The 21,823-nt window shown below is 27.8% G+C and overlaps 3 protein-coding genes across 3 annotated transcripts; all 3 read right to left on the bottom strand.

Annotated features, from left to right (window-relative positions):
- Positions 1 to 2,168: 2,168 nt before the first annotated feature.
- LOAG_05060 (hypothetical protein) lies at positions 2,169 to 10,327 on the bottom strand (the record flags this gene model as incomplete). The annotated part of the gene is made up of 17 exons (XM_020446756.1): positions 10,283 to 10,327; positions 8,973 to 9,151; positions 8,534 to 8,765; positions 8,076 to 8,126; positions 7,781 to 7,850; positions 7,258 to 7,322; positions 7,016 to 7,123; positions 6,676 to 6,784; positions 5,868 to 6,033; positions 5,396 to 5,556; positions 4,853 to 5,016; positions 4,026 to 4,216; positions 3,800 to 3,900; positions 3,248 to 3,304; positions 2,961 to 3,087; positions 2,728 to 2,863; positions 2,169 to 2,306 (listed from the first exon to the last, which is right to left on the bottom strand). Exons 2-17 carry the CDS (start codon positions 9,143 to 9,145, stop codon positions 2,169 to 2,171), a joined length of 2,049 nt encoding a protein of 682 aa, XP_020302942.1. The 5' UTR covers positions 9,146 to 9,151; positions 10,283 to 10,327.
- A 2,277-nt stretch (positions 10,328 to 12,604) lies between these two features.
- LOAG_05059 (hepatocellular carcinoma-associated antigen 66) lies at positions 12,605 to 18,519 on the bottom strand. The gene is made up of 13 exons (XM_020446755.1): positions 18,452 to 18,519; positions 17,861 to 18,044; positions 17,422 to 17,592; positions 17,112 to 17,204; positions 16,640 to 16,809; positions 16,180 to 16,391; positions 15,788 to 15,930; positions 15,348 to 15,456; positions 14,697 to 14,953; positions 14,142 to 14,296; positions 13,757 to 13,837; positions 13,282 to 13,465; positions 12,605 to 13,027 (listed from the first exon to the last, which is right to left on the bottom strand). Exons 2-13 carry the CDS (start codon positions 17,999 to 18,001, stop codon positions 12,788 to 12,790), a joined length of 1,956 nt encoding a protein of 651 aa, XP_020302941.1. The 5' UTR covers positions 18,002 to 18,044; positions 18,452 to 18,519; the 3' UTR covers positions 12,605 to 12,787.
- Positions 18,520 to 19,653: 1,134 nt separating this feature from the next.
- Positions 19,654 to 21,201, bottom strand: LOAG_05058 (PHD-finger family protein; the record flags this gene model as incomplete). Its single annotated transcript, XM_003140595.1, has 2 exons — positions 19,654 to 20,334; positions 20,974 to 21,201. 2 exons carry the CDS (start codon positions 21,199 to 21,201, stop codon positions 19,654 to 19,656), a joined length of 909 nt encoding a protein of 302 aa, XP_003140643.1.
- Between the last annotated feature and the right edge of the window lie 622 nt (positions 21,202 to 21,823).

The raw sequence follows: 21,823 nt of genomic DNA, 5'->3' as shown, positions 1-21,823 counted from the left end.
AAAGGCTAAGTAAAGCAAATGATAAAATTACTTAAAATCAGGAATGATTAACTTTTATTTGATGATAACATATTTGAAGGAATGCTTATGAATTATTTTTATCCCAAATTTCCTACTTGGCTCATTTGAATATCTTTCAAATCGTTTGTTATCTACTTGGCTCATTTGAATATCTTTCAAATCGTTTGTTATCTACTTGGCTCATTTGAATATCTTTCAAATTGTTTGTTACTTCTAGCCATATACTTGGCTACACAATCATAAACATTTAGTAGAATAGATTTAGATACCGTATGATCATATTTGCCAAATGCGCATTTATTTTTTATTTTTTTTTTATATTAGCAAGCGTTTTTAGACATTATTGTTTTAACTTATACATCAATTCATCAACAATAATACAACATTTCAATTATTTATGCCAATTGTATTTCAATAAATTTTTGTTTTAATTAATTAAATTAATTTTTTTAAGTAAATAATTTTACTATCATTGATGAATGTAAATATAATTGAGATTTTTATGATATTGAAATTTTGTCAACATTTGTCGCAAATAAACACAAAAAATTTTGCATAATAAAAAGGAAATTAATAGAAGTTTACAAATTTGTATTAATTAAATTGAATCATGATAGTATTTGATAATCATCCAAATTTCTTTCATTACTGTAAACGATTATACGAATGATGTTAGCATAGAATTTTGTATATGTGATTGTTGTTATTTTACAATGTACGCTAACAAATAGCGCCAAATCATCGTTTGCTAACAAACAAAGAGCGCCAAATCATCATTTGCTAACAAACAAAGAGCGCCAAATCATCGTTTGCTAACAAAAAGCGCCAATTCATGCAATCATTTATTGAATCACATCTACCAATGAAATATATGTATGTATTTATATAATATATATTCTTCATATAATAGAGATAATATTCCTTTTCTTCTTTTTTTCTTTTTACTTTTTATTAAAGTTTTTAAATTTTTATTTTGTGATAGCATTTTGGTAAATTAATTTTATTTTGTTAAATTTACTTTAATAATGTTTATTTTTTCTCATCTAATTAATTTAATTACTCAAATTTGAGATAAAAATAAGGAGAAATTTTTACAAACTTTGATATTGAGTTATGCAAAATTTCAAGAAGAAATTGCAATTTTCACTTAAATATTTGACGCAATTAGGACAGATTAATGATTGACAAATGAATGTGACAGTAAAATATCAATACATTTCTCTTGAAATTATCAATGTTATTCTTTTTAATAAATTCATTGGAATGGAAAATAATTCGAATTATTTACTTTTAGATGAAAGTGATATCTTTTGGTAAGGTAAGTATAATTGTAAGGTATATTACTGATCAGTAATATTTGTAATCTTTTTCTTTTGTTTGATAATATAATTAAATTTTGCCTTTTTTATCATTAATATATTGGAAATGATGAACAGGATACTGTTTAACAATAATTTTCTGCTTGGTATAATTGTTGCTGCTTTATCCAGGTAATATTGGAAATGATGAACTCATTGGAATTCCATAAATTAAATATTCTAATTTATGGAATATCATGTAAAACGATATTTTGTTTTAAATCAAAATGATTGGGATAAGTATCATATGAGCTAACAACCATTTAAATCGAAATTTATTGATTAAATAAGGAAGAATTTATTGATTAAATAAGGAATAAGGAAGATTTCCTCATTTTTTCCTTGATTTATGATAATTTTATTACCAAATTTAAAATCAGATGATAATATGGAAATGGAAAATTCGAAATGTTCCAAAATAAGACCACAATTTAAGAAAAAAAAAGAAAGCTTTTTAATAGTGATAATATCACTAATCTTTTCCAACAAAACAAAATTAACTTGAATTATGATTGAAATTAAGGATAGAAATTATGAAAGGAATCAAAGATCGGCAGTAGTTACAGTAAACGATTAAAGCATAAATGTAATGAAAGTTTTAAAAATTCTTAGATGAAAGAAATTAATTATATGATAAGTGAATGATTCATGCTTAATGTATCCAAGTGATTTCAAAGAATTACCAAACAATTAACTTTCAATTTAAAAGAAAAAAATAAATTTACGAAATTAGAAGAGAAAATTACTGATAAGACAATACAACATATTATGTTATCATTAAAATGATTATCATGTTCTTAACATAGTTCGTAATTTAATTGCCTCATAATTTGACCAAACACTTCGATCAGTGAAAAATTCCATTCCGGTTAATAATTCGATATCACGCATTCGAACTGCATTATCATGAAGATATTCCGGAGGATCCTGCAGAAAAAAAAAAGAAAACCTGCTATGAGATAAGCTGTATTAGTGATAATAAGCTTAATTTAAGAGTAAATTTCAAAACTCTTTTTAAAAAAAAACCTAATGATTTTTTCTATTCAAATTTTTTAATATAATAATTTATCGATTAGTTACTACGTTAATGTTGAATATATTCGCGGTGTCTTTTTTTTTTTAATGAAAGTTTTAAACTTTCAATATGAATTGTACATTTGTTTGCAAATTACAATTTTTATTTGGAAGATAAAAATGATTAAAATTAATTTGTCTCCGAATTTTTTCAATTATTAATTAAATTATTTTAAATTAATTGTTTAATTTAGTTGACCTTTTTTCATATTCTAATTAAAGCTATATGGTTTTTTTTTTTGTTTTCCTTTTTGACATACATAAATTATCATACCAAACAGTTTAAATTACTGTCTTTAAGTGGTAATATATATGGATGAAAGATGATATCCTTGCATAAAGTATAATCAGTTAGTGCACTATTTGCGCACCACATAAATACAAAGAATAAATGTGATGGATTACCATCTCTGAAATGATATGATAAAGTATGAATAATAGTTTGTATATATTGTTGAATTAAATGTAATATGAAAAGAATTCTTTATTAGGTGACAATTTATGAACCTGATTTGATCATCACTGTCACGTACACCATCTCCATTTTGATCATATATTGGACCAGAAAAGAATCGCATATTACCATATTTAGTTAGATATTCAGTTATTGTACTTAAAATATATTGCCATATTCCTGAAAATTTTTTTAATTTTAAATTTAGCAATTTAATTTATTATGTGTATATCTTCTTTTTTAATTATTTAATAATTCCATCAATTAAAGATGACAGTAAATGATGAGACAAATCTAAATTAGCTAGACAACTTTAATTAGCTAATTTTGTATAACTTACCATCAGAAAAAGCTTTTGGCACAATCATTCGTGCTAGATCCAAGGTATTATAACGATCTGAAACAACATTTGTGGGTACAACAACAACAACAACAACAACAACAAACAAGGACAAAAATAACAACAACAACAACAAACAACAACAACAACAAACAACAACAACAACAAACAACAAAAACAACAACAGCAAATAACAACAACAACAAACAACAACAACAACGACAACAAACAGTAACACATTTCAAATATGAATAAACGAAAAAAAAATGATGTTATATTTAATGATTGGAACTATCTAATGCACAATTATGGTTTTTCTAAACATTACTTGCACTATAAACTATTTGATTAATTCATTACGTACTAAAAACCATTTAATTAGTTCGTTATGTAACCATTTAATTAATCCGTTATAAACCATATCATTAATTCGTTAATCAGTTTCCTGATTAAATTAATGACAATCTCAATCAAAATGATTTCAGTTTACTTAAAGTCTCCTCAAATAATCTCATCCTTGTTATTTTAGAAGTAACAAAAAGATAAGTTTACCAAGATTTCCAAATAACGAAATAACCGAGTAGCTGTCATTCTTTGGTGTTTCACATAAATTAATTTGCATGACATTTTCGATATAAGTTACACAATTTTCGCTAAAACAAATGATTATTTAAACATTAATGATAAATTTTAAATACATTTTTTGCTTCAATTGAAATATAGTTATTCAGAATCTTTGAAAATGAAATGATAAACTTTTCATTATATTAAATCTTACTTTGTTTTTTGCACCCAAATAGATTGCCTAATGATACCTTCTACCATAATTGTTTTTTGAAATTTTCTATCAAAATATATAATTGCATCACATAAGTTTATTCTGCAAAGTTCACCAGTAAAATGCATTTTACTAGCACTAATGGAACTGTAAAATATCATCGGACACCTCTGGTAGATATCATCCATTACCTGAAACATATGGAAATGTTAGAAAATCATTTAAAAATTGAACTGGTAAAAGAGGAAATACATATTCATGATCCTGATCCCTGATACATCATATATCATTTATAAACCTGATCCTGATCCTCGATACATCATATGTCATTGATTAACCTGTTCCTGTTCCCTGATACATCATATATCATTTATAAACCTGATCCTGATCCCTGATACATTATATGTCATTTATAAACATGATCTTGATTCTTGATATATCATATATCATTGATTAACCTAATCCTGATCCTTTATACATCATGTGTCGTTGATTAACCTGATCCTGATCCCTGACACATCATATGTCATTCATAAATCTGATCCTGATCTTTGATGTATCATATATCATTGATTAACCTGATCCTAATCCTGATACATCATATGCCATTTATAAACCTGATCCTGATCTTTGATAGATGATATGACATTCATAAATAGGAAAAAAAAGCCTATGAGAGATGTAAGGATCGATAATTTTAATTTGATTTTTAATAATGATATCCATAATTGTATACTTGATTTAAAGCTTCTCCTAAATAAAGTTCAATTCAATTGTTTCTTTTTTTTTTGAAGTCTTTATAGATAGTCCAAAAAAAAAAGAATTACCGGACAATTATGTGAGAAATTGCACATTTTTATATTTATCATATTAGTGCACTGATCTGGTGGATGATCAACAGCTGTCATTGGTATTGTTGGGAGAGTGCGAAGTACGTCAAATAGAGCACCATCAGTTCCATTATTTGGCGCGGCATCAATTCGTAATAAATCTTTATGAAAGATTAATCATGAAAAGCTTAATAAAATATTTGAATGATATAAATTGGAATTATCAGATGATTTTTACCAAAATAAAAATGGACCTCCCTAACATTTGATCATATGATTTTATCGTTATCATTATATTTTATAGATTATATTGATTGATCATGAATTAATCATTTGTTTGATCATATTGATTGATCTCTTAATAAAACGTTTGGATAATAAAGTTCGAATTATTAGATAATTTTACTAAAATAAAAATGAATCACTCCGATAAATTATCAAATGGATTTTGTTATTATCAGTAAATTTCATTGGTTATACTGATAAGCTTATTTATTTTTTCATCCAAATTAATTTTAATTCGTAAAATGGAAAACTTACATGCGAATAAGTTATAAAGTTCAATATTTTGAAAGCTATCAATCACCCGATTCATTCCAATATCCGGTCCAAAAGCAATAAAGATAGCCCGCATGCTATCAATTCGATTATCATAACCATGATCACCCAATCGAGTATATGATTCATTCTGTTCAGCAGTTCTAAATATTTGAAAAAAAAATTCCACACATTCTAATAATGTATTTTATGATTTTATTTTTATCAAATAATTTATCTTTCCTTTGAACTAATTTAATTAGATGACAAATTTGCTTTAAACTGATTCGATTAATTAGCACTATTAACGGTTATAATAAAAATTTACATAAGTATTTATTTAAATGCCTAACAAATGATAACAGTAAACATGATATGAATATATTAAATGATAAAATGATTAGAAAATGTTTAGCAATTTTAGGTAATTTTGAAAGTTTAATATCACTGGAAAAAAAAAAAGAAAATCACATACAAAAAAATAGACGTTTCTGGACGTGCGCTAATAATAATATCACCTATTCTTGATGAACCACCATAGTGAAATCTTATTGGTACCGTATCCTTTCCATACATCAAATAATTATTACCATGTTGACATTGCAATTTTGTCATTATACTACTTGTAATACTATCTGCATCTGAAAAATTATCATAAGAGCAAATATTAGTATGAATATATATGGGAAAGAAATATTTACAAGAAGTAATATTTACCAGATGAATGAATGGTACGATTAATTTGAATTCGAGATAATGCACCAGGAAAAAAGAATTGATTAAATTTATCATTCAAGTAATTCTCGATAACCACTGATTTCGTCTTTTCAATTTGTTGCATACCTGATTAAAAAAAAAAAAAAAATTAAAGAATATTAAAATAATACTACAAATACTTAAAAAAATTTACATAATTTGATAAATTCATAATTTTTTATCAAAATTGCATAAAATTTTACAAATTTAACATGTTACAAACGATTTAATTAATAAAACAAAAAGACATTGATAAAGATAAAAAAAAGAAATTGATATGAATAAAGGGAGAAGTTGATAAAGAAAAAATAAAAATAAAAAAAAAGAAATGATAAAAAGATAAAAAGAAATTGATAAAAACACTTATCTTTTATCAAGGCATCTGCCTTGGAATTTCTTCCTGCATTAAGTATTAAAATTAATGAAACTAATTATGAAAAAAAAACAAAGCAAGCGATTACTTTGATATATCTTTTCTTTCATTAATTTTAAAATTATCAAAAGTTTGAAATTTCCAAAAAACATACCATGATCAGAAACTATAATGACATTTATACAACCCATAAGACCTTGATCATCCAATCGTCTCAACAAATAATTAATTATTCCATCCGTTAAAATCAATGCCGTACGAACCTTTAATATTAAAATATAAACATGAAAATTTCCCAATTTAAATTATATTTTATTTAAATCAAATTTGATTTAATTAAAATTTAATCAAGCTTATTTCAAATCCAAATCCATCACTCGACCAGAACTATCAATGTGCATTGTATTCATTTCTGTTTAATTTCAAATCAACTGAATTAGCATTATTCGTTTAATTATGAACAATAAATTCAAGTAGATTACAGGTAAAATTACCGCTTGTGAATGTGGCCCATATTTATGGCCAGCAAGATCTGGTTCTTCAAAATAGACCTGGATAAGTGTTGGTCGCTCATTTTCTGGCAATTGTAGCCATTTAATTATCTGAAATTTCAATTTCGACAATTTCATTTCTTTTTTTTTGATTTTATTGAAGAACAGCTTTTATTTTCGTAATTTAGTGAAATTTTTAGTGAAATAATTATCAATTATTTAATTATTTGCCAATAATTACTTACAGTATCAACACGACTTGTGAATGGTGTAGAGCTATCGTATTTCATCCAGTAGTTGGGTAATTTTTCTGGAATATTTTCCGATTTGTAAAATTAGAAAAAGATAGATGAAAAAAAATGAGATCAATAAATGGATAATTAATATAAATTAACAATTTGCCTGCTAACATTGCATGTTTAAGTGTAATAGTAATAATAACATAAAAATTAGTGAATGAAACAACAGGTATGAACTGAGCGCATTTGTCGCAAAATATGCATGAAGTTTTCTAAATTATCGTAATTAATTAGAATATCTAAAAATTTTATTATTTAGATTTTTTTAGGATATCTAGTAGTTTTTTAGGATATTTAGTTTAATTATTTAGATTTTTTTAGAATATCTAATTAGAATATCTAGAAAAACTAACTTTAAAAGCATTTCTGTTATCTGCCCTTGAATAAATTATAATAGTCAAAAGTAATTTTGTAAAATTTCATTTTTTTTTCATATCCCATCATTTGTTACTTAAGACTTATTTCATACCTGAATTTTCACTTCCAGGCCAAAAAAATACTGCTGATTTTAAGCCAGCTTTTTGTGCTGTTAGCCATATCTAAATTTTTTAATTTTATTTAAATTAGCAAAATTTCGCATGATTTAATAGATGGTAATGAAAAAATTTACTTATCCATAGTATTTTGGTATTGTGATTGAAATATTTGCCCAGACAATGATGAAATTTCAATGTCAAAAAATTAGCATATTATTGGTAATTGAATTCTATATGAAATTTCGGTACTGCAAAAAAAATCAACGAAAAAAAAAAGCATTTATTTACCGGTTCTCCAAGATACCAACCAGGTTTTTGGGTACTTTTTTTGAAGAAAGCCTGAAATATGCAATATGTGAAAAATAATTCACAGCTTATTGGTTTATAACTAATTAATGTTAATGTTAATTTATAACTAATTAATGAAACTGCTAAAATTAGCAAAATTCAATTCGCATGCGGTAGGATTTGTTTTTGGATATTTTTGGTTATGGCTATTATAAATTGTAAAGTTCGAGAAATTGATTCATCAAGAAATAATATGTCACGTATTTGTACGTGAATACAATTAAGTTGAATTTGCAATAGCAAAATTTGAGAAATTAATTTGTCAAGAAATGATATATTACGTGTTCGTACGTAAATACAATTTAATTGTTATGAATTCATTAATCTTTAGTGGGCTTTTTTTTTTTAACTTCAAAATATTATTATTTAAATATAAAATAAAAAAAAAAAATCTTTACACCCAATTCTTCGTCATAAAAACGATTGTCAACAATCCCGTGCCAAGCGGGATAAAGTCCCGTTGCTATGGTATAATGATTGGGGAAAGTTTTTGAGGGAAATGATGGTAACATATATTTGCTATGTGTACCACAATAAAACAATGAATCAATTGCTGGTGTGATATTTTGCTCCATATAACTATTTCGAAAACCATCTAAGCTAATGATAAGTAATGGTGTTTTAGCAAACCTGAAAAAAAAAAAAATTAACCAAAATTATCCCATCGAATAATTTCCCGAATATTTTATCAATCATTGATTGTTTTTAAAAAGCTAACTGATAGGAGGTGAAAAACAAAAAAAAAAAAACCCGGGAAGAATGATCAATAATTCTGAAAAATTTTTGATTATTAATAATTTTAAAATACCAATTAATTTTATGATTCAAATTACTCACTTATATCTGCATGCATTTTGTTTGCAGCAATAAGAATTTGAAATAAACGCATCAACAACTCCTGGAAGTTTTGCTATCGAGATCACGAATATGACAGTCGTAATGATAAAAAGTGATGATACCATATTTCCCGCGATTTCCGATACTTTTCCGCTCCTTTCTTTTGTATTCATTGAAATCTGTTCCATTAAATTGTGAACAATACATTTCTATACTTGTCTTTTGAAGGTAATCTTCGATAATATTAAAATAATTTAATTAAATTTTTTTCTTTTTTAAAGTTAATTAATGAATGATTTAGTAGTGAAATCAGATAACTGGAATAGATAAGTGGAATAAGCTGAAAATTTAAAAAAATTAGAGCAGAAAAAAGTAGTTAACATAACTAGTTACTATAAGAGTACCACAAATATACTTGTAGTTCTTGAATAGGAATTGATGAAAATATTTGATGAATTATTTTTCATATTATTCTATTCAATAAGTAAATCAGTTTTCAAATTCCTATTTCAACAAATCTGTTGAAATGATGCTGTAAACTAAATTATATTTAAACCAAAATTATTATTATTTTTTTTTTTTTAAGAAAAAGAAACCAAACCAAAAATAGTTTTTTTTCAAACCAAAAATATTTTTTTTTACAAATATATTTTTTCACGTTTTTTTCCAGATTTCACATTCATTAAATCGAAGAATTCAAAGAAAATTCAGTGAATTAAATTCTATTGGAACTAATTTATTTGTACAATTCAAAAAAAAAAACACATCAATTAGCATAATTTCATAAGAAAATATGAAAAAATTAAAGAAATATACAAATAGTCATATTTTGCTAATAAATTTCTACAAATATTTTGTATTACAATTTTTAAGTTTACTCATAATTATGAAATCAAATCTCATTTTTTACCCTAAGTATACCTAAACTTATCTATAGTTATGAAATTAAGCATTTTTTCATCTTAAGTATACCTAAGTTTATTTGTGGTTCTGGAATTATGCTTCATTTTTTTACCTTAAGTATACCAAGTTTATTTATGGTTATGAAATTAAACTTTATTTTTTAACCTTAAGTATACCTAAGTTTATTTATGGTCCTGAAATTAAGCTTCATTTTTTCACCTTAACTATACCTAAGTTTATCTATAGTTATGAAATTAAGCTTTACTTTTTTACCTTAAGTATACCTAAGTTTATTTATGATTATGAAATTAAGCTTTACTTTTTTACCTTAAGTATACCTAAGTTTATCTATAGTTATGAAATTAAGCTTTACTTTTTTTTTTACCTCAACTATATTTAAGTTTTACCTATAATTATGAAGCAATCGTTTAGTTCTTTACCTTAACCATAACCTATAACTTATTATTTGAGCAATCAAAAATATTCAGAGAAACAATCAAAATAATATCAACAATATACATACTGAGTGTCATAATTTCATCAATAATCCTTTTTTTTTTTTGTAAATGAAATATCAAAATATTTTTTGGAAATTGCAAAAACATGGCAGATTACATTTTGCTTTTTTCAACAACAATTTGATAGGACTAATTTAATTCTGTTCAAAAATATTTGTTAACAAAAATTTTTCACAACATGTAATTTAACATTTAAATAATTTATTATTCAAAAATTATCAAATTTGATTAATATTTTCAAAAAGTTACGAAAAATGGAAGAAATTGATAAGTGATTGATAAGAAATAAAAACATATCAACACTGATAATTTGTTAAAAGTAGGAAGAAATTACACAATACACTATGCCAACATTTTTCTTTCTTTTTCTTTGTTTCATACTTTAATTCTTTTTGACATCAACAATTTTACCTTTAATTTATCCATTTATTATCATTAATGTTTACTTTAAAATACTTTTTAAAAATTTAATCAAATACATTTCAAGTTTTCAACTTTTTTTTTCCTTGCATTTAGTTGCATCGACTTTTTTTTTATAACTTACAAAAATTATTAAATGGAATTATTCATAAATTTTAATTTAATAAATCGATAAATAAAGTTTAAAACGCGATAAAAACTTGCAAAATTCATAAAATATTTTATAAAAAATAATCGTAAAACATTTCGTAAAAAAAAAAATCGTGAAAAGGAGTAATTCGTGCAAAAAAGAAATGAAATTCGTAAAATATTTTGAGTTTTTTCGATCATTTAATTTTACAGTCTTAATTAATGAATATTAATGAAGTAATTAATTATGTGTTCCTGTCAAAGTGTTGTTATTTCAATTTTTGATTAATTTAAATTATACAAGTTCTTTGGTCGTCTAAACTGACAGTTACATTTTCATTTCCATTCAACTTATTTTATTATTTTTTGCTAATCAATTATCATTTTTAAATTCCATCTTTTTTTTTTATTTTGATGAACACGTTTCATTCCATTCTGTTACTTCTTTTTTAAATTTTCCTTTTCCTTTGACTTTTTTTTGACATTTGCAGTACAGAAAGTATCACCTGTTCTTTGTCCATCAGAAATTATCACTGTTCTTTGATGCATCAAGTCCATTTCAATTTGCTTTTTTTTTTATCATTTCTTACAAATGATACGAATGATAATCATTTGATGAATGATATACTTGAAGATATATTTGAAATGATATACGGACGATATACTATGACATACTTGATATACATATATTTGAATTAAAGTTTGATTACAGGGAACTTCCAAATATATTATAATTTGTATGAATCAAGAAGCTATCGTATATTTGCTACAAAGAATTACAAAATAATAAATAAATGGACTTTGTAAATAGAAGTCCGGAAAATATATCAAATGTTCAACGGAATGATTATGATTAGTCTTTCTTTTCTCGAAAATTTTTTTGCTGGTTTGATCTTAATGATGTAATATTTGAAAATAACAATAATTTCCAATCAACCTCATGAAATCTTATCTCACTTTGATGAGAAATTTTGAGCTCATTAAGTTAATCAAAAATGCGTTATGTAAACTACTCATTACAAGGAATTATAATTTTAGTTGACTTAATAGTCTAGATATGTCCATTATCACAAAGCGGAAGGCCTCTATGGTTGAATAAAGGATTGAATTCTTAAAGTTTTAATCTTCACCTTTCTGCATGGGTCTAACAGGTGGTACAGTAAAGTTCCCAAATAATATTATGGAATTTACAACACTCTGCATTAAAATATGAAATTAGCCATTTTTTTAATTTTTTTTTCCTTTTCTTCATTGTTAATGAAAAAAATCAAAAAAAGAAAAGTTTATTTGTCACGTTGTATTTAAAAGAAAAATCAGAATTTGAAATCCATACGAGGCAGCGAATAACTTATTTAAGAGTGTGATAAAAACATGGTAAATGATAACAACAAACAAACATAACATATGCATATTCGATATACAGAAAACAACATATGCATAGACGAAATATAGAAAACATGATAATACTCAAAAAACGAAAAATTAATGCTTTTTCCTCTCACTCTTATCTTACCTATGCTCACGCCAGATTACATAAAGCCAGATAATTAAAAATATTTTATTCCAAAACTCCATTCTACAGCAGTTGGTTTTGATTCAAATGAACTGTTGATCTCAATTGAATTATTTCTCAAAATAAAATCAGGATCCGCAAGTCATTGCCCAAGTACGATTAATAAAGGTATATTTTATGATTGCAGGGCCCTATAGATAAATAAATCATAGAATTATTTACTAATTCAGCCAACATAACCGCAAAAATCAACGAAGAAAATCCACTTCAAATGCATTGCAATCTTTTGGTGGAGTTGTCATACATTCTATTTAAGCCTCCTGGTTAGTTACTTAGGGGGACTTTTCAATTAAGGTTCTTTCATTGGAACTTTTTTGCTGGAAATTTTCAAAAGTTTTGGTTGCAGCTTCCGTTTCGTCATCGTCGTCATCCTCAATAAGATCAACATCTTCTACATCCTTTTCCGAATCAGAATCGGATCCAGTATAATTACTGGCAGCATTTCGCAATAAATTACTGTAAGCTGCCAGAAATGGTTCGATTTCATTTGGTACCAATGAAGCCATAGCGCGCTGAAAAGCCGTATCAAAGACCATGACAAAGTTCACAAGCTACGTCCAACGAAAAAATTTTTTAAATAACTAATACTGACATAACTAACTTGTAGTCAGCAAAAAAAAGTGTCCACAGAATTGATGTAGTCGATCTAAACAACGGCGCTTGGAGCAGTATATACAAAATATCGACATACAAGATAAACAAGATATCGGCAACGACCCGGATGATGTTTCTATCAGTTATTACGCCACTTTAATTTAAAGCTTACCCTATGAATTGTTTGCAAAGTGAGTGGGTCATATTTCAGCATAAAGCTCGCATATTCAATCCAACACTCGTGCGTTCGTTTTCCAAATTCCACAGTCATTAACTCATAAGCTTGTGCGATCAATCCGACTGACATTTGCATTGATTCCAATTCATGTTTGATAAATGTTCGATGAACATCAATACTTGAAAAATTTTGTTAAAAACTATGTTGGAATAGATGAATAGGGATAAAAAGGATTTTCCTTCATTCTTAGACTGTTAAAAATCTTGGAAAGAAAAGGATGAAGATAAAAAATTGTCCAAAATGCGCTATCACATCGACTAGATGCCTTTTTTCTCAAAAATTTAATTAGAAGCATACAAACCATTAGGTAGTACTTCAAAACTTCACAACTCATGGTGGTTTGCCCGATAGATTACACATAAAAAATATAGTAAGCTACAGTGACCGAACCGAAATATTGGAGAATTACCTATTCGGAGGATGTTTCGCAAATAGGAAATATTCTTCCCTGAGTTTATTGGGCTTGTCATGGTAAACAGATGCCAGGTAACTGAAAATGATTTCTAATCATTTGATGAAAAATTCCAACTATCAAAAAGTACATACTCAAATGAAGCTGTTTTAGTAAAACTGTTGTAGCTTTGAAGCATTCTTTCCTTGAAATTGTTAATCTCCCGACCACTTATTTTGATCTACCTGTCGTTCAGTGTCACTAAATTTTAACATTATTTGAAAAGACAAAGGACAAAAGATTGTCCAATACCTCTTCGAAATATGAGCTATATGAAAAAGAAATAGGGCCAACAATCTCTTGGGGTGTCAGGGAATTGAATTACAAGATAAAAATTAGGTACTTCAAGCGAACACATCGCATTTCACACGCAATTTTCGGTGCTGTACGAAAAGCAGCTCGTCTGAAAAAATCATCCACATCACCTTCTGAATATTGATGCGCCCAATCAATCGCTACTCTGTACAAGCCAGCAAGACCATGACTTTCATCATATGCCTTAAAATTGTTAACACTATGCGACATATGTATACAACTAATATTTAAAAAGGATCACCAATGCTTTTCCTGTATACAGCAAACTCGTTTGCAACCTCAAAAATGACACCTCTACGAATCGGACACCAATTCACATTCACAATTTCGAAAAAGATTGATGATTCCATCCAATATGACTCATCGAGAGATGTTAGGGATATAGAAAAAGCAGGGAGTTGAGGTGGTAGAAGTGAAAAGAAAAAATTTTAGTGACGAGAAAAATTCAGAGCATCAACATAGAGTGTCTTTTTGAGAAGCCCTAGCATCGCCTAAAAATATCATTTTTCAGAAAACCTTAAGATATTTTTTTAAATTTATCTCCCAAAAGAAAGGAAAAATTTAATAATCTGAAAAAGCATACTTCTCGTGTTGCTTTATTGAACAATTTACGTATCGCTTCAATATCTGTCGGGTTAAACTTTATTTTGCATTGCAGTAACATCATCCATAAAAATGCATTCCCCGGATTGTTTTTCACTGCTTCATTCAAAACTTTCTCCTTTTCTTCAGGATTTTCTACCAGTAGATTGAACTTTCTAACATCCATACTTGTCCCATATCCCCTACTGATCAACCAGAAAAGCTGTTCACGAAACTTCTCTTTTGCATCCGGATCACCTTAAAGTATGACTTTAGTCTACCATTAATATTCAGTGACATTAGCAATCTTGTCGGCTCATTAACAAAACATTAACAACTTGTTATGTTCCATTAACAAAACACTTGCTGGCCACAGATCACATAGATTACCATAGGCGAGCGTGACGGTTGTGAACAAGATTGGACCGAAATCTTGTTTTGTAGGGGGGGGCGAAATCACAAATTTTTATATGAATACATGATCTGGTTGGTCTGAAATGCTGACTCTCTCTGGGAGATGTGTCTGAGCCGAAAAAAATATTCTTGTGCCACATATTTTAAAAAATAAAATTCACTGTTGCAATATACACTGAATTTAAAAAAAAAGCTGCAATGCTATTCATGTCCAAAAGAAATGACATTGCTAACTAACGATCATATGAATAATGTCTTTGGCAATGAGTTAAATAATGTCGATGCATCCTTTCAGTTGGTATATCCTCACAAGCTTTATCCAGCAACTCGTAGAGAGAATATTGATCCTGAAAAAAGAGCTTTGTTCACTCGACCCTGGAACATGTATAAAATAAAATCGACTTTATCATTATAAGATTATCACTATAACAGAATATTACTTGCAAAGCAAGGTAATACTACCACATAAGTAAGGTTTATCCTGAACACTAAACACATCAAGTTACAATTCCAAAACATTATTTCGACTTCACTACGGACTTCTTGCTATTTGTTCTTTTTGTTAAGCGAAGTTCCAAATGCATAAGATAGAGTAAGGAAGAAATGAAAGTCAGTATATCAAACTTCAATTTTTCATCAAACGAAAGCACCGATGTTGGAGCCTTCGACTGAACCTACGTAATTCATTAATTCTGATTTTGCGATCCAACTTTCTTCGCTTTTGTACTTCGGAGTCCATAACATATCATACAATTTTTCTGCCAAACGATGGGCCACCAAACCGTATCTTTTCGCAGTTCTCCAGAAATTTAGCAGCAATGCTGTAATGTTAGGTTGATTGTATAGCCTCCCTCTGAGTATAATATCCTATATATAGCTATCAATTAAAATTATGATCATGCAACATAAAGAGAACATACGGAAAACTGATTTACTAATCGCAAACTAGATTTCCCGCGAAATTAACATAGGCAATCAAAGAGTCAGTTGAAATCTAGAAAATAACACATGTTTAGACAAATCTAATGATTTCTGCCTAATCACTTAAAATATATAGAAAAGAGATTAACCACTTTGCCCTGAACCGCAGCATTTCAAGGCTTCATTAGTGATCGTTTCAACGACTCGAAGACCCAATACTGCATCCTGTCCACTTTTTTCATTTATATCTACCTTCATTGCCCGATTTTTTTGGGCTTCAGTTGCAACTTGTAGTTCCTTTTCTTCGGTACATGGTAAATGATACCCTTTCCCGGTCAATATACTTTTTCGAGTAATCAACCTGAATGCATTTTGTTGAGTAAACCTCCAAGATATGCTTCCAATCGATAAAATCAATGGTGTAAGAAGGTATTAATACGTCCAAGAAAAAATTCATACGTCAACTATTATGATATTCTGTTCAATCTTTTCACTTCCTTAATTATGTCATTACTTTGTAAATCAATTTTTCCAGTCACTCCTACACAGCAAAAATGGGATTTTCGAAAAAAAGAATTCCGAAAAAAATGGAATTTTCGAAAAACTAACCATTTAACATGATCTAATTCCAAGTGAACAAAATTAGTCCATAAATTGCATTCCGTAGGGTTTAAACGTATTCCCTCTTGCATTATACAACGTGCACACTCTATCCTATGCTCGACTGAGTATTCAAATCGGGCCGCATGAATTCGTAAAGTGGAATCTCTTGGAAAGATCTGGAAACAACACTCCATAAACGATAATTTATCTGATGTCATATTCCAAACTTAACGATAATTTATCTGATGCCATATTCCAAATTTAAGTTTAATTAAGACCACATAAATACGCAATTACTTTAAGATGTAAACTGTAAGCAATCCAAACATAACTCTGATCAGTACTTTACGCAAATCTTTTCGCGATCGCGACTTCACACCTAATTTTAACATGACATTATTGAACTGAATACATTTCACCATCCGTTTTCTAACTAACACTTGTCAGTAATTAAAAGGGATTTCGTTTAAGAATTTACCTGCAATGCACGCAAATACGCTTTACTGCATCGGATGTACATTTTTTTCTTCTTCAAAAACTCGATTAAATCAAACCAACCCTCTATTCTTCCCTGCAATTAGATGATGAAAAGAACCTAACACTAATAAGAGTCAACAGGTTTTCTGCAACATCTGTCCCGCATTTCATTGAAAATATGAAAACAGGCATGAAACATTACAGATACACCTATATGGTAAACATTTCCCATAAAAATTAGCTCCTGTTACAGATTATTTGTGGAATCTACGAATGTGGATGAATTGGAAAAAAAAAGTAGAAAGAAATACCCGGAAACGTTCACAACATTCCCAAAGCAGGTTGGCAACCTTGACACACATCTTGCCTTCAATTTCATCCTCCCTCAACCTGTATTTGATTCTTTTCCGTCGCATCCGAATAAGCTTCATAGTCGATCGCAAATAATCGGTGTATCCTTTGAACGATGATGGATCTTTATGCTGCAAAAAATGCGCACTGATTTAAACACTAAATGATATATCGCAACATCATAAAAAAATTCCATCAAGTGTTCAAAAAACAGCCTCTCCCTGGATATTTGATATGCGTCAATCTTAAATGATACTTTATGCTTTAGCGACAATGTTCCAGTATTTTCTATTATGGAATTCCCACTACTTTATCAAACCTTAACGGTATCCTCAGTATGGAAATCATTATGGTTAATGAAGCAGCATCTGCTGAGTTGCTGAAGAAAAAAGTGCTTACAGGCTTCTGAAGACGATACTCAAAAAATTGACAGCGTTTGATAAATGCATCAATTTCAGTCGGTGACAGCAACTGGACATCTCTTAACGTCTCGAAAACAGAAAGCAAACCTTCGACACCTTCTTCCACAAATTCACTCATCTTTCAACCACTGATTTGAACAAGAAAGTAATTTCTAATTATTCTAAAAAGAATTGTCGTTGAAGTTACCTGGTATAAGATAATAACAGAAAATGTGGATACGATTAAAATATACATATTGTGTAGTATGTTGAAAGAATCCCTAGTTATTCATTATAGCAAATTTCTTTTTGTGTGAATGGAACGACTTGTAAACATAACTTTACTCTATCTAGATCATTTCCGGCTAGATCTAATATTAATCATGATTCAGTCAACTCTGGATTATCAATTTAAGTAATCCTTAATAGTACTTGTTCCGCAAATTATATTTATGACTTTCCGGTAGAAACAATTTCCCGGATAAACTCAGTTATTGTTTATTAAAATATTCCATTTTAAGATTAATAGAGAGGGAACTATTTTGCACAATACCAGATAATACAAACGCGCAGATCAATAACAGCTTACCTAAAAAAGGAAGACACGATCGAACGACCAACTCCTTAACCTCAACACCATCCCTTAATGACCCCATATATCGCCATTTTTGTACCTGATGTGCTCGAAGTTAACGCGGCCCGTTGTGCTTAATTGGTCGTCCTAGTGTTTTTTTATTTTAAACTCCAAATTCAGCTTTCTTACTCATTAGTATCAATTGTAATGGGAGTATAAAAGTGTATTGAGTTTTTCATGGAAATAAACTGAATAATTAAAGAGACAAGAATAAGAAGTACCCTATGAAAGTTAAACGAAACTATGAACATGTCATGTAATTGCAAGGGATCACGGATACATTATGTAATTGTAACAGTACTCTCTGTTGAATCATTTCCATTTAATAATATTGGCGTCTTAAGTTTTAAAAGTAACTTTTAAAGAAAGATACATTATCTAGTTTCGAATTATAATTTGATTTATTATCAGCAACAGTTTTCGTGAGATTCATATTTAAATTTTCAAAAACAAATTGATTTTTTTTTTTTTACAAATTGAAATAAATTGATTATTCATTGCTTATGTTGCTAATGTTATAATGAAGATTTTAACTATTCATTTATTCATTCATCGATTATATTACCACAAGTAAATGTTGTAAATTGTTAAAATATATGAATGTATAAAGTATATATAATAGAAATTAGTTTAATTTATTGAAATTATCATTGTTGTTTTACATCAAGTAGAAATGATCTGTTAGATTAAATGATGACGTGTCAAAATAAATCTTTGATATTTTGTCATTGTTTTTCCAGATTTTGATTTCGTCTTTGTTATAAGACCTGTAACTTTGTCAGCAGTATGTATTACTTTACTGCCATTACAGTTCGTCTTTCTTCGTTTACAATCACTACGAAATGTCGAACGATTAAGCATATATTCCGAATTAGTTTCATCCGATTCTTCATAGTCTTGCTTATCGTAATCATCATCATCATCCAATAATACATCGGAATTTGATTCTGTGAATTAATATATGCAAGCATATATCGATTATTTTTATTCTTATCTAACTTCATTTAAATAATAATTGATATAATGTATGATGAAGAAAAGTAGAACGTGGAATAATCACGTTATTCTATACTGAAATATTTACTTCTACAAAAAATATCATCTTATTCCGAGATATCCTAGAGAAGGATATTCAGGAAAATTTAATAAATAATTTATTAATTCTTCAACAGAATTAACTTGCCATTAGTATTTTCTGCTTCCGAATCATCAACCGTTATTTCATTGCTAGATCCTGTTATCTTATCAAAATCTGTTTCTTCATAATCATCATCATCATAATTATCAGCAGTTACATCAGTTTCTGAATATAATTCGCTATTTTCATCACTACAGTTACTTTCGATCGATTCACTTTCCGCATCTGAATCTCCATAAGCACCATGAATAACTATTGATTTGGAGTCTGTAGTACTACTGCATTCAGTAGTTTCTACTTTCACTTCATCCTTTTTCGAATTTCCATCCGAATGATATCTCGAGTCTTGGCAAACAACTTTCTCATCCTTTGGCAGTATTGAATTACTGGTACCAGCTTCTGAAGGCAATACATTTAAATTTGTTTGTTTCGGTAGATGCTTCGCATTTTCTGGTTTGTTCGCACAGAATGGACAAAACCAGTCATCTTCCGGGATTTGTTCCAATTTTTCCGGTAAACAATAGCTATGATAGGCGACATTACAGCGAATCATGGAACCATCAGCATTTCGACCAACATTACCATCGCAAAGTAACAGTAAATGTTCATTATCTGAACGTCTACATGAACGGCAATTTGCATACTCAATGGTTACATCCACAGATTCACTATGATCTTCCAATTGTTCTCGGACAAGAAGCTTAAAAAAATTATGCAAAATTTTTGAACGAAATTTGTAAGAAAAAAATTTTAAATTAATTAATAATTAACAAACAAATACGGTATTATCTAATCACATTCTCTTCATAAAATAGGTCATAGCAAATGATCCTGATTTTTTTTCTTTTATTTTTATTTGAAATTCAATATAAAAAATTATTTCAATGATTTTAAAGAATGAATTTGAATTATTAGAACTGAAATATTTCAATAAATTTTTAAAACTAAAACTTGAAAGATTTGTTTTATTTATTAACAGCGTAGGATTATGCCCTTTTTTACTTTTCCTAATTTACTTAAATTTTCTCCTCTTTAATTGTTTGATTCTATTTGTTAAACTCTGTATTTTAGAATCTTTGCTTGAATTCCTAAGCTGGAATCCTCACCTAAAATCCTAAGCCAGAATTCTCGCATGAAATCGTAGACTAGAATCCTCACATGAACATATTGCTAAAGTATTTAGTAAATCATGCAAACGACGTATTTCATTTCGATTATTTTATATATATTAAAAAACAATAATAATAGAAACAGTAATGTGACGACTTGCAATGCTACAAAATATTTTGTAGTGATAATATTTGATAATATCATTGATAAGATTGATAGGAATGATAACCTCATTTTCAAATTGTTTTGCTGTCCGTTTTTTCACTGGTACTTTTGTTTCATTCTCATTTTCTTCAATTTTAATAAGATATTTGGGCGTTATGCCACAAAGTGGACATTGTGAACGTTTTTTAAACCAATCACTAATACATTTGAAACAAAATTTATGCTCACAATTATCAGGTTTTCCAAGTGGATATTTGAATTGATCCAAACATATGGTACAATTTGATTCCATATTTTCTTCACTCTCGTAGATTAATTAGAAAAATACTTTATCGATCTTTGAAAAATTGTCACTTACTACTGATGGGTAATTTTTACTAACAAACCTGACGCTATCAAATATACAATAATAAAATAATTGTAATTACATAATAATCGATTATTTACAATGAATTATAGCCAAAATTTACAAATATTTTATGCAAAAAATTTATTGAGAAGTTAGGAAAATTTATTAAAAAAGAAAAAATGGATTGAAATTGTAATTGTATTGTAATAACATTCCTACCAAATATTTTTATAAAATTTTTGCTTTGAAAAAAAAAAGCCTTTTTCTTCGTTTGATTTTTCCTTTCAGCTCATTTTATTTAAAACATTGTAATTGAGTTATTTTCAAGAAAAAAAAAATATATTAAAAATTAGACAGAAGAGAAGGCGAAAAAAGTTTGAATGAAAATTTATGAACTTTTAAAAAAAATTTTTGGCACAAATTAATAATTATGGTAGAAATTTGTTAAAAGTAAATAAAATTAACAGAAAAAAAAGACATTAAAATAAAATAGAGCAAAAACAAATGGGATATCCATAGAAGAAAGACAACAAAGAACTTATTTAGAGAGCATGACAATCTAAAA

The sequence above is a fragment of the Loa loa genome (assembly GCF_000183805.2).
Source record: "Loa loa unplaced genomic scaffold supercont3.107, whole genome shotgun sequence".
NCBI classification, from domain to species: domain Eukaryota; kingdom Metazoa; phylum Nematoda; class Chromadorea; order Rhabditida; family Onchocercidae; genus Loa; species Loa loa.
This window is presented reverse-complemented; position numbering and strand designations above follow the sequence as displayed.

Excerpts from the sequence above, each read along its gene's own strand:
- LOAG_05059 (XM_020446755.1), bottom strand. The coding sequence starts at position 18,001 with ATGAGTGAATTTGTGGAAGAAGGTGTCGAAGGTTTGCTTTCTGTTTTC. Across the intron at positions 16,810-17,111 it reads CGTATTTGCGTGCATTGCAG|ATCTTTCCAAGAGATTCCAC; the intron begins GTAAATTCTTAA and ends TGTTGTTTCCAG. Across the intron at positions 13,838-14,141 it reads ATGCGATGTGTTCGCTTGAA|TTACCTGGCATCTGTTTACC; the intron begins GTACCTAATTTT and ends AATCATTTTCAG.